Source organism: Sturnus vulgaris, chromosome 22, assembly GCF_052056855.1.
Source record: "Sturnus vulgaris isolate bStuVul1 chromosome 22, bStuVul1.hap1, whole genome shotgun sequence".
NCBI classification, from domain to species: Eukaryota; Metazoa; Chordata; class Aves; order Passeriformes; family Sturnidae; genus Sturnus; species Sturnus vulgaris.
In genome coordinates, this window is record NC_142264.1 from 2,994,248 (window position 1) to 3,010,574 (window position 16,327).

The 16,327-nt window shown below is 46.1% G+C and overlaps 1 protein-coding gene across 10 annotated transcripts in view; it reads right to left on the reverse strand.

The window, feature by feature from the left end:
• Positions 1–16,327, reverse strand: part of COL5A1 (collagen type V alpha 1 chain) — a 144,147-nt gene that overhangs the window by 35,002 nt on the left and 92,818 nt on the right. For all 10 annotated transcript variants that reach the window (XR_015808104.1, XR_015808101.1, XR_015808102.1 and 7 more), the window contains exons 24-36: positions 16,080–16,124; positions 14,476–14,529; positions 11,977–12,021; positions 10,954–11,007; positions 9,565–9,609; positions 8,858–8,911; positions 8,250–8,357; positions 7,803–7,856; positions 6,228–6,281; positions 2,136–2,180; positions 1,823–1,876; positions 934–978; positions 275–328 (exon numbers count right to left, since the gene is read on the reverse strand). Coding sequence is in view for 4 of the 10 variants with exons in the window: in XM_088177676.1 (XP_088033802.1) it covers positions 275–328; positions 934–978; positions 1,823–1,876; positions 2,136–2,180; positions 6,228–6,281; positions 7,803–7,856; positions 8,250–8,357; positions 8,858–8,911; positions 9,565–9,609; positions 10,954–11,007; positions 11,977–12,021; positions 14,476–14,529; positions 16,080–16,124 (711 nt within the window). In the remaining 6 variants the exon portion in view is untranslated. The remainder of the gene's footprint in view (positions 1–274; positions 329–933; positions 979–1,822; positions 1,877–2,135; positions 2,181–6,227; positions 6,282–7,802; positions 7,857–8,249; positions 8,358–8,857; positions 8,912–9,564; positions 9,610–10,953; positions 11,008–11,976; positions 12,022–14,475; positions 14,530–16,079; positions 16,125–16,327) is intronic.

A 16,327-nucleotide genomic window follows, 5' to 3' on the forward strand; every position in this document is an offset into this window, starting at 1 on the left:
ACAACAACTGCAGAGACAGCAGTGCTGTGCTGTCCACAGAGGGAAAATAAAGCACAGAACAACCACAAAAGATCCCAGAGATCCTGAGTCAGGAGGAAATGAACATTTATAATCAGCTGCAATTTACTTGGCTATTTAAAATCTGTGTTGTTATCAGCATGTCTCAGTAATGCCTTTTATTGGAACATCACCATTTGTCAGGGAATCAGCTCAGGCTGGGTGGGAAAGGCTGGATTATTCCTTTGGATGTCCTAGGAATTGAGGAATTACTTACAGGGGGGCCTTTTGGTCCAGGAAATCCAGTTGGTCCTTGAGGCCCTGGTGGTCCCTGGGATGAAAGACAAGGCAGAGAACTTGGTTAAGGTACCTGGAACACTTAATATGAAATATTACCCCTGGGTGAGCAGCAGGTGAGCACAAAGATCTGGAGAGCCAAATGCTGGGTGATTGTGTGGACAAATTTACAAACAGAACAAAACCCAGTGAGGGAAAAAAAAAACCCAGAAATTGAGGTTAAAATCATGAAAGTCCTGTTGTTTCAGGATTTGCCACCTGACTGTGATCTGGAGAAAGCAGTAGGAGGTCCTAGAGAAACACATCCTCCAGAAATTCCTGAAATTCTGGCTGCCTGCAGCCACCCAGGGGTGACTTTTGATTTCTGGTGCTTCCACAGGACACCCAAAATCCCTCCTGAGCCTTCCCTGGAGAGCTCAGACAGGACCTAAGGGCTGGAGGTGACTTGTGGGACCTCTCTCCACACCAGCACATTTCACCTGGGATTTCTAACCAAGAATTTCCCTTTTTTTCCTCTTTTGCTGAGCTAACAGGGCACCCAGGAGGATCCTCCTTGCCAAAATCTCCTCAGCCCTGCAACCCCACCTCCTCTGCCAGAGCACTGGACTGAGTTCTGCTTTACCCCTCAGCTCATCTTACCCTTTCTCCAGGAGGACCAGGGGGGCCATCACCACCAGAGTTGCCCTTTTAGGAAGAAGAAAAACAAGAGAGCCTTTTTTTAAAAAAAAATACCCAAATCAGCATCACAGCTTCAGACAGCACCAAGCCCACGGTGACACCACAGCCCAGCAACTCCCCCAGCCCTGTCTAATAATAATTCTGTGGCAGGAGCAGCAGCCAGTGACAAATGAGCAGCTGCTTGTTCCCCCCACGTCCCTTCATCAAAATCCAGGGGAGATTGGGATATTTCCACCACACTGTGGCCACCCCCAGAGAGATAAATGCCAGCCCTAAAGAGGAGGGATTTATCAAAAATTCATGCCAACACAAAGCCCAGATGTTTGTTTTTAGATCTGGCAGCAGGGTGGTGACAACATCACCCAACAAAAGCTTTGCTTCCACCAAGCCTGGTGCTCAATGCTCAGGTAACCTGTCAGTGCCTCTGGACTGGCTGGGAGAAAAATCCCGAATTTTGCCAATCCTGGCTCAGCAGTGGGAAGGCAAAAATGGCTCAGCCAGGTTCTGGAGACCAACAGCACCTCATTCCTCACCCACGACACAGCCTAAGGGCTCTAAGGGGGTTAAAACCCCATTTAAACCCCAAAACGGAGGGGTTGGGGGAGGTTTAGGGGCTGTAGGGTTGTGCATGCACTCAGAGTCCTGCTGGCTCCTGGGCTCACATTTACAGAACCTGGGCACCTGTTCTGCAGTTGGGTCAGGAGCCACTGAGCTGGGAATGAACCTGAGGAGGGCTCAGCTTTCCCAATCCAAAGGGAAAGGACAGCAGGGGGATGGAGGGAGATGAACCAGATGCTCTCCACACCAACATTGCCCAGGACACCACCCCAAAGGCTCCCCCAAGCCTTACCTTTGGGCCAGGTTTCCCAGTGCTTCCCCTGGGGCCTCTTTCTCCACGTGGACCCTTGAAAAGAAACAAAAAGTGACATTTGAGGCTTTTCTGCTGCCGCCTGAGCTACGTGGGGTCAACAAATCATCCCAGCAGCAACGAGGAAAGTCAGCAGAAAGATTTAAAAAGATTTTAAGTGGTGAGACCCAGCCCCAAATCTGTGTCTCCCAGTTTAGCTGAGGGTCAGATCCCCCCGGTGAGGACACAAATCCCAGTTTCCCTTTGGCCAGGACGAGGTTTGGGAAGGCACAAGGATGAAGAATTGGCTCGTTACCGTCGGACCACGCTGCCCCCTCGGACCTGGTTTGCCAGGAGTGCCCTGGAATGGAAAAGGAGAAGGGATTAGGGAGCAGCACAGCAGAGCCTGGCACACACAGATTGCCCCAGAACCTCTCTGCTTCTCATATGCCATCAAAAAGTCAGCAGCAGGGTGACATCCATCTCCTGATTCTTGGATTTATCTGAATTTACAGCACTTGGGCAGTAATCCCAACACCCAGACACCATCTGCCCTCTGAGGGAATGGATCTCTTCAGGAGCAGCATCCAAAGTCCTTTAAAACCCCAAAATGAGACCATGCAGCATCCCAAAAACTCCTCAGCTCTGCCACCCCAACACCTGCAATCCCTTTTTTCCCCCCTGGTCCCTGCTCCTGACAGGCAGCAGGGTCCTCACCCCTCTGCTCCCAGGCGTTGCTGTGGGATTTTGGAAGGTGTGACAGCAGAGTCCTGCTCAGAGCAGCTCCCTCCAGCACACAGGCTAATTAATTAATCTGCCCGACATAATTACACATCTTCCCTAACTCCGAGCTAAACAAGGAATTCCGGGCGTTGTTTGGCAGGAGCTGATGAGATCTGAGAGCTGCACTCAGCTCCCTGGGATTAATCCTGCCATGGAAAAGGCACAACAAGGCTCGACCTAAATCTGGCACGGCATTAAGCTGCGCCTAAAAGAAAAGGAGTGACCTAAAAGCTCATTTTTGGTGGTGTAAAAAAAAAAACCACTGAAATATTTGACTTTGCCCCTTTAATGGCACCAAGCACCCGTGAAAGGAGAGGAGAGGAAGGCTCGATTTCCATGGAAGGAAACCTCGGTGCTTAAAATATCCCTTTGCCATTTTCTGCCCCAAATCCATCACCTCCCTGCGCTGCCTGCTCGGCTCTGACACTCATTAACCAGCACAACATAAAACAGGAGCTGGAAAACTTCACCATCAACTTTCTTCCAGCTGCTAAAATTAGTCCTGCTGAATCTTCCTTGTTCTGTAGCTCCATTTATTAAAGCCTGCTGGCTTTTTTTTTTTTTTTTTTTTTTTTTTAATTTTTTTTTTTTTAATTTTTAATTAATTACAAAATTCACTTTAAAGTACTCCAGCTGGTTTTCTTTGAGCTCTGGGAGGCTAAATTGGGAGCAGGTGGGGAGGAGAGAGAGTGCTGCCTCCCCTCAGGTAGCCCCCACACTCTTCTCCTTCTCCCACAATTCTATTTTTAAGTCAAATTTCCCCCTGCTTATTGCTGTCATTAATCATGCATTCAGCCCCGTGTACGGTTGCAAAGAATTTATTTTCCCTGCGAATGTACACAGACCTATATTTTTCAAACTAGGATTTTGACGTGAAGGCAGCAAAAATCAGATTATTTTTAAGACACACCAAGAAACATTCGGATTTGGGGACCTCCACACCCCCCCAGGCTCTGTCACACTGGGCAAGCAGACAAAAAATGGCAGAAAATAGCCCTTAAAATCAGATTTATGGTTCATGTTTAATTCTTGATTTCATCAGCAGGCCTTGAAAAGATCCTGAGCCCACCTGGAGCTGAGGTGATGATGAGCAGCTCTTGGGGGATTTCATGGGTGTCAAAATTCTCCAAAATCACCAAACAGAGAATCAGAGGCTGCTTTGGGTTGGAAGGGACCTTAAAGCTCATCTCAAACATTCCATGGGCAGGGACACCTTCCACCACCCCAGCTCACCCCAGGCTCTTTTTTTCCATCTTTCCTCCAGGTTCCCTTCGAGTTCTGGGAGGTCACAACCAGCTCACCCCAAAGTTTCTCTTCTCCAGCAATCTCAATTTTCTCAGCTTTTTCCCAGATTCATCCTCTAATCGTCTTCATCCCTTTTTTTTCCTCCTCTCCATTTTTACCTTTCCAGCATTTTTTGGTACAACTGAACAGCCACCAGCTGAATTTTTGTGTTTGGGGCACTAAAATCCAGCTGCCTGTTCAGGTCCTGCCCTTCCACCTTTGATTTTCACCTTTTTTTTGAATTATTTAACAACTTGGGAAGATTCTTTGTGCTGCTGAAACCACCAGCTGAAAAGCTGAGTTCCATTTCGGGAGAGAAATGTGGGATTTGCATGATTTTAGCCACATAAACCAGGGAATTAAAAAAACAAAACGGGGATATTGTGATAAAGAAAAGACAAACAAATGATTTGAGGTTGTTGCAGCTGCAAATTGAGTTATTGTCCAATGAACTGGAGGAAAAAAAAAATCCTGGAAATTTTCTTTCTTGACTCCATGTGAACACACTCATAAACCCAACAAATTGAGTGGTCTTAGGAGAAGCAGAGGGGATTTATCAAGTCTGACTCAACGAGGCTTAAAATAAGATGAGGACTGGAGCAGAGTGACCCCAGCTCAGCCTATAATTCTCTATATAATTGCTTTTCTCTTCTTTCAAATGGGATACTTGGGAGCAAAAAAAAAAAAAAAAATATATATATATATATAGATGGATAGCAAAGCTGTTACTGAAAATCAGTATTTCTGCTACTTTTAAATTTCCAAGCTGAGCTCCTATTGCTAATAGAAAGATTTGTCCATGAAAATCTCTCTCTACACTGATGAAGTGAATGCAGCTTGATGAACTGGATATAAAATGGTAGAAATGGTCTAATCACCCATTGAAAAGGAAAAAAAAAAAAAAAAATTACAAATTGGAATTACCATGAAATAAATCAGCATTTGAGAGGTTAAAAAAAAAACAAACAACTTTTTAAATTCCTGAAGAAATGTGAGGCATGCCAAGGGTGTAACTAAATATCCTCACTACCCCCATTAAAGGCACAAAGCTCGTTTGGAATACAAGTGAGCAAAGTGCTGATTTTTTTTTTTTGTTTTGTTTTTTTTCTTCTTTTCTCATGGCTTGGTTCTGAAGCTGGGCCCTTTCCCATCAGATCTGCTCCTCCCCAATCCCTTTCAGGCTGGATAATGCCAAAATTGAAGCCTAAACCCCCTCAGGGTTTGTCCCAGCCTCAGAAATGCCCAGCTCCTGGTACCTTCTCCACTCCCTGGAGGATTTCCCATCCCATCCCAGATGGATTTGATTCCATCCCAGAATAAAATCATTCATGACTGTGCAGGGATTCAAAGCAGCACATCCCTCCCCTGCTGTTCTACACCCCCACCCCAAAATCCAGCAAAGGGATTTTATTGCTGGTTATTGGAGGAGGAAGGGAGGAATTCCAGAGAATTCCAAGGAATTCCAGGCTGAATTTCTTGGCCTCCCTCCTCCTGCTCAGCCAGAGCAGAGGGAAGGGTGAGGATGAGGATTTGTAGCTCCAAACGAAATGAAATCATAAAAAAGGGGGGTGGATAGGACCCAAACGGCAGTGGCAGGATATTAATGCAGTGCAAAGTGATTTATATTTGCTGGGCTCCTCTCAAAGCCGTCTGTTAGAAGTCATTTCTATTTAAATGAGAGTAAAAAAGAAACTAATTCCACTTGCTGTCCTCACTCCCCCTTCTTGTCACTGTGACCGGAGCTGGTGCAGAAAATGACTTTGTTTGTACTCTGAATGCTTTAATTCGAGCATGTTCTGCAGCAGATAAAAAATAAATCAGTATATTTAGACAATCCCTATTCTGAGAGAAGGCTGTGGAGGTGGGGTGAGAGGCAGAGACAAGGCTGGGGGATGGAACCCCCTGATTTTCAGGGTGTCTCTGAATTTTGAGCAGCTTATTAAAAGCACTGAGAGCGTTCTCAGCCATGCATTTAGAATTTCAAGTTAGGTGAAAGATGGTTCTGGCTGCTTCTGAGCAGACTCAGCCATCTCTAATAATTACTGTTAATTAAAGAGCTCTTTGTGCCCTGAGCAAAGTCTGACAGTGCAGGAAGGATTCAGGTTCAGAGGAGCCTCTTAAAATATCCTGAAGGGAAAATTCCCAGGGTTTAATTGGGAATCTGCTGCTTCACCAGCACCCCCCTGTCCTGCAGCAGGATCCTCATCCTGGCATCAGATTTTTTTTTTTGGCCAATTCCTAAATGGAAAAGCCTCTGGAGCATCAGCCCAGCAAAGGAATGATCCCCACATCTCTTTGGAGAGAAAGAAATGAGTGGAGCAGTGGAAAAAGCAGCTCTTACCCGTGTGCCCTTCTCTCCATTGGCTCCTGGAAATCCTGGGAATCCGATGGAGCCCTGGGGGGGGGGAGAGCAAACAGAGAGGGAGAGGTTCAGGACACAGCAGGGACAGCTCTGGTCACCCCCAGCAGCCTGGAGTGACCCCAGAGCTCCTTTGAACCTCCCTCGAATAACAGCAAAACCATCAGGCCTGGCGTGACCTCAGAAATTCCATTTTCTCCAAAAACAACACCAAAAAAAAAAATTTTTAAAAACCCACAGCTCATTAGCAGTCACTGCAAAGACCCAAGCCCATGGTTGTGGTGGCAGCCCAGGCAGGATTTGGGATTTTAGCTCCTAAGTCACTGCGGTGCACATGAAAATTTAACTCCTGCCTTGTTCCTTTCTGATGTCAGTGCCTGGAGAATCGCTGCTGCTGCTTTTAAAATATGGATTAGACCAAGAAAATGCAAAAACACAACCCCCTCCCAATCTTACTCCAGATATAAAATGCAAATTAAAAAAGAAACCAGCCCCACCACGAGCAGGAAACAATTTCTTGCAGATAATTATGTCTCCAGAATGAAACAAGCTTGGGTTGGTTGTTTTTTTTTTTTTTTTTTAAAGCAGCGAACATGAATAATAAAATATGATTCTTACAAAAAAAAGTTAACAAAAACAGAAGTTCCCAAAGCCTCCAGGGCATGTGAAAGCTGGGCTGGAGCCTAAATCTATGGATGGAATTCACAGTTTTAATTAAAAAAAAAAATGCCTTGAAAGTGGCCTGAGCGGAGGTGGGCGTGGAGAGAAGCTACAAAGGATGTTTGCAAATATGCAAATGGCATTTGCATGATTTTATTTCAGTTCAGGGAGACCCTGAGTCATGAGCTATCCTCATAGTTCTCTTAATTAATTAATTAGATGATGCTATCTTGGAAGATGAAACCCCTAATGCCAGGAGAAGGCTGCAATGCCTGGGAGCAGCAGGGAAGCTCCCAGGGATCCTGCCTGGATCCATCCCTGCACATCCCATTCCACGCCCCTGGATTCTGCCAGCTCAGCTCTGTCTGTCCAGTCCCTGTTTCTGTCCTGTGGGAGGGGAAGGAGGGACCTCATCCCACGAGTGGGGGCTGAGCTGGGCTGTGTCCCTGGGCTCCCACCCCATCCCAAAGCTCCTCATCCCATCCCAAAGCTCCTCATCCCATCCCATTCAATCCCAAACTCTCTCATCCCATCCCAAAGCTCCTCATCCCATCCTAAACCTCCCCATCCCATCCTAAACCTCCCCATCCCATCCCAAACCATCCCAAAGCTCCTCATCCCATCCCAAACCTCCCCATCCCAAAGCTCCTCATCCCAACCCATTCAATCCCAAACTCCCTCATCCCATCCCAAACCTCCCCATCCCAAAGCTCCTCATCCCATCCCAAACCTCCCCATCCCATCCCAAAGCTCCTCATCCCCACCCATTCAATCCCAAACTCTCATCACATCCCATTTAAACCCAAACTCCCTCATCCCATCCCATTCAATCCCAAACCTCCCCATCCCATCCCAAATTTTCCATCCCATTATCCCATTATCCCATTATCCCATTACCTTGGGGCCCTGCCTGCCCGGGTATCCTGGCAGTCCTGGCACTCCGAGTTTTCCCTGGAATAAAGGACAGGGGGGTTAGGGAGGAGCAGAGCAGATGGGACCTGGTGCAATGAAACTTTGGGGAATCCCAAAGGGGAGATAGAGAGTGAGCACTGGAACTGTGCTGGGAGCTGGTTAGGAATGTTTGGGGTTTTATTTAAAATTAGACTGAGCTTCTATTGAAATTTATTCAAATTCAATTTTCAATTTCTCCATTTATTCCCCTCTGATCTTTTTTTTTTTTTTTTTTTAATCTGTTCCCAAACAAATAACCCCAAAAAGAGCAAAGGCTCGATGTCACCTCCCTTCACACAAAACCCCCAGAGCTCCCCTTCACCCCTGTGCCCTAAAAATGTCCCAAACCAGTGGGGTTTGGTGTGAAACACAGAATTCCCATCCTGGCCTCACCTTCTCTCCTGCAGGCCCAAGGGGACCTGGGTCTCCATTGGGGCCAGAGCGACCTTTGGGACCTTCGGGTCCATCCTCACCCCGAGGGCCAGGGGGGCCAATTTCCCCCTGTTAATTACAAGAGAAGTGTTAATTAGACAGGGATATTCCATGGAGCTGCTCTGGGGGAGAGCTGGGCTTCACCAGCAGGCTCAGGGGAGATGAAATTTTGGGGTGTGAGCAAAGCACTGGGGTTTTATTCCCACAAAATCCAGGTGTTATCCCATCACACTGGGAATACCTGCACAAAACCAGCCCTCATTAGCTGGGACTGCTAATTAACCCTTCCACCTCCCTCCTGCTTCCCAAATTGTGGTTGGATGTGCAAAGCAAGCCCTGGGAAGTGTTGGGGTGGGTAACTGCAGGATAATTATGGGAATTATTGGGAAATCGGAGCTGGATTGTGGCACTGGCAGCTGCGGCACAGGGGACAGCAGTGTCACTGTCACAGGGGACAGCAGTGTCACACAGGGGACAGCAGTGTCACACAGGGGGACAGGACATGGGATCAGTCTCCTCCTGGCCCACCAGGAGCTGCTGGATTGATCCCAAAGGTCCCAAACTCTCACCCGGTCTCCTTTGATGCCCATGTCACCTTTGAAGCCAGGGAAACCATCTTCACCCTAAATCATGAACAAGGGGAAAAATCACCCAAGGTGTAGAGATGGAGGGGGGAAAAAAAAATAGAATTAAAATTTCTCAAGCCTCATTTATCCAGAAAGGACAAGCTGAGCTCCACACATTGCCTTCTACAAATCCTTGGAGTGCACAAACAAAAACCCCCCAAAAAACCCTACAGAGCCCCCAAAAGTGCCCAGCATCACAAACAGACCCAACGTGAACAAGCAGACCTTGGCAGCACTGGGAACCAATTAATTCTGAAATAGAACTGGTTTTATTCTCGTGAAGGAGATTTTACACCTGGCTGCCAGGCAGCCTCCAGGACACTGCAATATTTCCTTCAGCCAAGAAGGTTTAATTACAGATTAATCAATAATGCAGCTCATCCTCCAGCTAATCCCTGAGAGGCACTGAAGACATTTCCCAAAAAGTTTTAAAGTTTGGGAGATCCCAGGCTAAAACTGCTGCATTTACTGCTGAATTGCTGGGGAGGGACAGGAATGAAAGGAAATTGCTCAGTTCCCCCCCCTTTTTTTTTTTTTTTTTTTTTTTTCCCCAAGGAAAACCCCTTGTACAGGAGGAAACTTCCCAAGGAAAATCCTGTGGGATCCACATAAAAAAAATGCTCAGAAAAAACAAAAAAAGCTGAACTCACCTTTTCCCCTTTGGTGCCTTTCAACCCACGAACTCCATCTGCTCCCTTGGGAGAGAAATCAAGATGTTACCAGGCTATGGGTAAAGTTCAGGGTGAAGAAATTAAAAATCCCCATTAATTGTGGTGATTTCTACTCTCTTTGATGTTTAATTGCATCTCTGCAAACTGTGATGCTCCTCAAGGTGTTATTAATTAAATATCAGCTGCTGCCCTCTGGCTTTTGGATCATCAGGGAGAATTTTATGGTCCCAAACCTCTGTCTTGATTTGGTAGGTGGGGTTGGTGATTTCTATCCATAAGTTTTGTTTCCAGTGATAAAATTCACTACAAAATTTTTTTTTCTATGTATATTTTCCATAAAAACTGGGGAAAAAAATTGGGTCTCCACACCAGCACAAGAAAAACCACCACTTTTGGGGTTTCCTTTAAAGGAATAATATTTTGTTTAGTATTTAATTTTTTTTTTTCTTTTTAGGATGTCCAGGAAAAATATAATTAAAAATCCATCCAGATATTTGTGCAGTACAACAGGGCTTTGGTAAAGGAGGGAAGATCTAGAAGTTATTTATAGCTACAAACCCAATCAGACTTTTTTTTTTTTAAACCCCAAACACTTTTTTTTTTTCAGGGAACTCTGCTTGTAGGAAGCAAAACCTTGGCTGTGGGGTTTGGTGCAGGACACAATTTCTTATTCTAATGTGGAGCAGCTCCAATTTAATGGGAAATCCAACATTTCCTAATGGATCACTCTGTCTTCTGCAGCTCTGCAAGAAATGAGCTGGAATTTTGCTCTGGTTAAAATTTGAAGCAATGGGTTTGAGAGGGTTTAACTTCACTTGTCTCACTCCCATAATAATATCAAATATAAATACAACGTGTTTGTATTTGCCAGAGCAGATCCCTGTGGATTTATGGGATTTTTGGGATTTAATTCTGCACCTGAATTCATACATCCTGATGGGTATAAAAGCACAGGAGAATGGGGGGAAAAAAAAAAAATCCTCCAGTGCCTCAGCAGCAGCAGGAATGAGGCAGGAGCTGGAATTCAATCCATGGAAAAGCACATGGCTGAGACACTCAGGCTCTGCCCAGCGAGGTTTGGGATCAGGAATGTGAAAATCCAGCTTTGTGTTGGGAAGAGGCTGCTCTGGTTTATCAACCTGGTTAAATTGTGGCTGAGATTCATTCTGGGAAGAATGGGAATGGGAGAATTTGGAGGAAAATCCCTCCCAAGTGCTGAACTGGGGTTGTTGAGGAGCAGGGAATTCATAATCCCCATGGATAAAATGCTGGACCCAAGACTTGCTGGAGCAATAAATGCAGGTGTGGTGGCCCTGAGTGCACATCTGTGTCCCCCAGCTGGAGAATTCCAGAGCTGGAATTCCTTACCTTGACTCCACGTGGTCCTGGATAACCAATGGGGCCCTGAGGACCTGGGGGACCCTGAGGGGACGAAATGCAAACAGGAAAAACACATCAAAAACCAACCCAAAGGTGCAGTGATGAGGAGAGGGTGTGCAAAACAAATTTCCTGTTTCCCACGTGGGATAGGAATGGCAGTAGCCACCTGAAAATAACCCCAAATAACCCCAAAATAATCCAAAATAGCCCAAAATAGCCCAAAATAGCCCAGGGAGCTGCAGGAGCATCACCTCCAGCAGGTGTGGTGGGCTGAGGTGATGGGAAAATCCATCCAACAGGAAAAGGAGGATGAGGAGGGTCCTCAGGATGGCAAAAGCTTTTCAGAAAGGGGATTTCTACACCTGGGAGGATTCGTGGTTTGGATGAAGAAATCCAGGGAGGAGGAACAGCTCCTGCTGCCCCACCTGAATCCAAACCCCCCTGGTGATGATCACAGGGATCACTCCCAAACCATTTTGATTTCTCCAGAGGCAAGGTTGGAATTTTCAGCCTCCTGGGACACCAGTGGGACAAATCCAGCTGTGGTTGTGTCCAGCAGCACCAGCACCCCTGGCTAAGCAGAGGATTTTGATAAGTGCAATGATTTTGGAGAGCCTGAGCTGCAGCAGGAATGCAGATGGCAAATCTGGACACACACACACACACCAGTGCATAATTCAAAGGTTTTGGCCTCTGGCAATAATCTCCAATATATTGTTAAAGAGGGACTTGCAGGGGGAGGAGGGGGGAACATTATTTTCTACATTCCCCGTGCCACAGAGGATATTTATTTGTGTCTGTCAGGAGCGAGCTTCCCTTGGTTCAGTGCTGGCCAGGAGAGCAGGGAGGAGCTCAGAGCAGACACCCAGAGATCAAATTTGGGCTCAGCTCTCCCATTTCAGCTGGGTTGGTTTCTCAGCACCTCCCCTGGCCCTCATCCCTGACCCCCTGTGCTGATCCATCTACTCTGACCTTCCCCCTGCCAGAGCCGAGGGATTTTTGGACACCAACCTGACTGCCCTTCTCTCCAGGAGGACCTTCCTTGCCAGGGTGACCCTGTGGATAAAAGAGACAAAGAAAACAGAATTTTGGTGTTTAGAACACATTTAATGCTTTGGTAGCTGTGATTTATTTGTCAGAGAGCAGCTGCTCCCCAGGAAGCTCCTACTGACACAAATGCCCCCCTGAATCCACCTTGCTTTTCCCAAAGGGAAGAAATCTGCTTATTTCTAATTTCTACCTGGGGGTAGAAATATTTCTACTTCTTTTTCTAATTTTCCCCTTCAGCACCTCCCAGCAGAGCAGCACGAAGCATTCTGGAATATTCTCTGCCAGCAGAACAGCTGGGTGAGTCCAGCAGGAAAGCAGCACAGGGATTTTGCAGGTAGGAGAACAAATAAAAAAATCCTGGTGGCAGGAAATTTGTGAAGGTCACAAGATGCCCAGGCTGGTCAGAAGCCATCATTAAGTTCCTAATTCCTGGAGTCCAGCAGCAGATGCCATGACAAGTGCTCAGCTAACCTGCATCCCTGCCTGGAGGCTGGCCAGAATTCCTCTTGGGATTTGATGCTGAATAATTCAGCATCCCAGAGTTTCCAACATGTTCTCATCACCTTTAGAGCCTTTTGATGGGGGGGTCACAGAAGTAAAAATCCAAGTGTGAATTGCCTCAGGTAGAGTTGGGAGAGTCAGTGAGGAATGGGGAATCCAGGAAAATGGGTTTGAGTGGATCCAAAATGGAGCTGGGATGGAAAAGAACTTTTTGGTTTGGCAATTTTTACAATATCAATGATCCCTAAAAGGGATCTCACTGCACCCCCAGGGACCTTCGATTTTGAAGGATGATGGGAGCTGCTCTAAAGCCACTCTGCACTCACTGGTGCCTCCACTGAACTCTCTCCTTTAAATACACAAATTTCTATATAAATAAATTTCTACCAATCTAACAAAGAAAATGAAGAGCATTTTCCATCATCAGTTTCAGAAGGAAATGTCAATCCCCTGAGCCAGGCTGGTTTAATAAAGGAACAAAATGACAGCTGTCATTCCTCCATCAGCAAAATGGGGCAGAAAACTCAAATCTCACTTTGTCCTGTGATTTTAATGGCACCAGGGCACAAAAACCATAAAAGCAGTCCTGCCTTCAGCTCCTGGATGAACTTGCAGCAGGATTTCAGACCTTTGGTGCACCCTGCACTAAACCATCCCCATTTTCACTGTGCCCATCTCCCTGGCTGCTCCTGAAATCACAGATTGATGAGCAGCTCTCACTGCGAGGCCCTCAGGGATTTTCAGAGATTTTCAGGGATTTTCCAAGACAGATTTCTACAAATAGAACTTTTTTTTTTTTTTAATTTTTTTTTGTCCTTGGAAAGAGCAACTGAAACCTTCAAACTCTGCCCACAGGTGGGAAAGGTCCCTGTCCATGCACAGCCACCCTGCAGCTCCTGCACAGCCTCCAGGCTGCTGGAAAATAAAGAGTTTCTCCAGCAGAACCTCCCCGGAGGCTGCTGCAGGAATTTCACATCAAAACCTACAGATTTAGAGATGTTCTGGGCTTTGCTGGAGCTGCTCTGTTGACTCAGCTAACAATTGTATGGATGTTCCAAGTGCCCTCTGTAGGAATGATAATCCCAGGGTGGGAAATGTAATTTTTCTTTTTTTTTTTTTTTTCTTTCTTTCCTTTCTCTCTGCATTTGCAGAATGAAACAATCCTGGGGTATTTTTTTCCTTAAATGAATATCTCTCTGAGATGGGCAACAATGAAATGGGGTTGAAAGGCTGGTGATTTTTTATTTTTTTTTTTTATTTTTTTTTTGAGGCTGATTTCTACAGTGAAGCAAATGATGTTTAAAGTGGGATTAGAGAGGGGGGAAGCTGCCAGGATGGAACATTGACAGGTAATGTCCACTGCTCTTATCCCCTCTGTGCAGCACCCAGGGCAGTGCTGGGATGGGAATAAAATCAACACACCCAGGATCCATCCCTGCCTGGGAGATCCAGAACACAGAGGAGGAGCAGGAAAAGGGGAAAGAGAAGCCTGAAGGGAAGGGGAGAAACACCCAGGGTGAGCAAAGCTGTGATGGAGCTTCCCAAAATGATCCCAGCCTGCAAGGAGGGTGAGCTGACCTTGCAGGATGTCTTATTTTCCATATTAAACTTTTTTTTTTCCATGTTAAACTATCTCTTCTTCCATATTAAACTCTTTTCACTTCCATTCTAAACTCTATTTCCATTCTAAACTCTATTTCCATTCTAAACTCTCTTTATTTCCATTCTAAACTCTCTTTATTTCCATTCTACACTCTCTTTATTTCCATTCTAAACTCTCTTCATTTCCATATCAAACCACCTTTATCCCAACCCATGGCTTTTCTTGTTTTTACCTTTCCCATTCCCTCCCTCTGAGCTCAAATCACAACCTGGGCTCTCATTTCCAAGCCCAGGGCTCATTCCAGGGATGGTGGATGCAGGAAAATCCCAGCAGGGAAGCAGGACACGAGCACTTACCGGGGGCCCATCAGCACCAGGCATGCCAGGGAGACCAGGTTTGCCCAGGGGACCCTAAAACCAAACAAAAAAAACAACAAAAAAAAATCAATCAGAGCATCAGAGGACGAGGATTTCCAGCCACATTTCCTGCTTTTCCCAGCTGTGAGAGGATGCAGAGATGGAAAAGCTGCCGTGGATTGAAGGGAATCTTCATTTTATTCAATTTATTTCTGTGTTCCAGCACGCTGGGATGCTGCAGGAGAGCCCCACGGGAACTTTAGGGACCAAAACCCACAAAAAAAAATCCCGGGATGCTGCACAGCTGGGTGAGGATATTGAATTCCGAGGTCACAGGAGCAAGAATTCCCCGTTTTTTGGTGCAAAATGGCAAAGGAGAGGAGCTGCTCTAACAGTGCTCAGTGAGCACTTTTTAATTAGCAACTGCTCATTTCTCAGCCATCAGGAGGTGACACACAGGGACACACAGGGACACACAGGGACACACACACTGAGTGTCCCTGCTCTCTGGGAGCTGAGGAAACCCTGAACAACCCCTCTGGAGAGAAAAATTCTCCTCCTCTAAATCCTGCTGATCACAGAGCTCTTGGGGGAAAATTTTCCTTTAATTCCTGCTGGTTCCAGAGCTATTGGGGGAAAATTTTCCTTTAATTCCTGCTGGTTCCAGAGCTCCTGAGGGAAACTTCTCCCCCTTTAAATCCTTCTGGTCCCAGAGCTATTGGGGAAAAAATTTCCTTTAAATCCTGCTGGTTCCAGAGCTCTTGGAGGAAAATTTTCCTTTAAATTCTGCTGGTTCCAGAACTCTTGGGGGAAAATTTTCCTTTAAATCCTTCTGGTCCCAGAGCTCTTGGGGGAAATTTCTCCACCTTTAAATTCTGCTGGTTCCAGAGCTCTTGGGGAAAAATTTCCTTTAAATCCTGCTGGTTCCAGAGCTCTTGGAGGAAAATTTTCCTTTAAATTCTGCAGATTCCAGAGCTATTGGGGGAAAATTTTCCTTTAATTCCTGCTGGTTCCAGAGCTCCTGAGGGAAATTTCTCCCTCTTTAAATCCTTCTGGTCCCAGAGCTCTTGGGGGAAATTTCTCCTCCTCTAAATCCTGCTGATCCCAGAGCTCTTTGGGAAAAATTTCCTTTAAATTCTGCTGGTTCCAGAGCTCTTGGGGGAAAATTTTCCTTTAAATCCTGCTGGTTCCAGAGCTCTTGGAGCAAATTTCTCCCTCTTTAAATCCTGCTGGTCCAAGGCCAGCACCAACCCCACACCAACATCCAGAAAATCAGAGGCAGAGGGAAGGGATCCATGGGCTCTTCCCATTATCATCCCACTGAGACTCCCAAAACTCACAGAAAAAGAGGATTTTCAATCCTCTCCTCATGTTTTACCATAGGCTGCCTTCAAAATGTGTCTCCTCAGAGGGGAAATGAATGCAAATATGATGAATTAGAGGCAAACCAAGCTGGCTTGATCTCCCCCCTGTCTGGAATGAGAGGCATTAGACTTTCATGGCCACGGCTGCAAACAGATGTTGCACATGGGGCAAAGGAGCAGCTGAAGGAGCAAAAATGCAAATCCATGGCTGAGGGAGGCCAGAGCTGAATTTCAACTCACTTTCTCTCCTGGGGGACCGATGGCGCCTTGTGGACCTGGAAGACCCTGTGAAAAGCCAAAAAAAAAAAAAAAAATTTTAAAAAAAATTAAGGTTGTTAAGGAGCAATTTATTCCTTCCAAATTCACCTCGGCTGGGTGTTATTTTAGTGCCTGTGAGGGCTGAGCCCCATTCATTCCCAAAATGTCTCGTGAGGGGTAATAAAATGTGGGCAGGAGGGAAACAGGGATGCTCTGAGGAGCAGGATTCC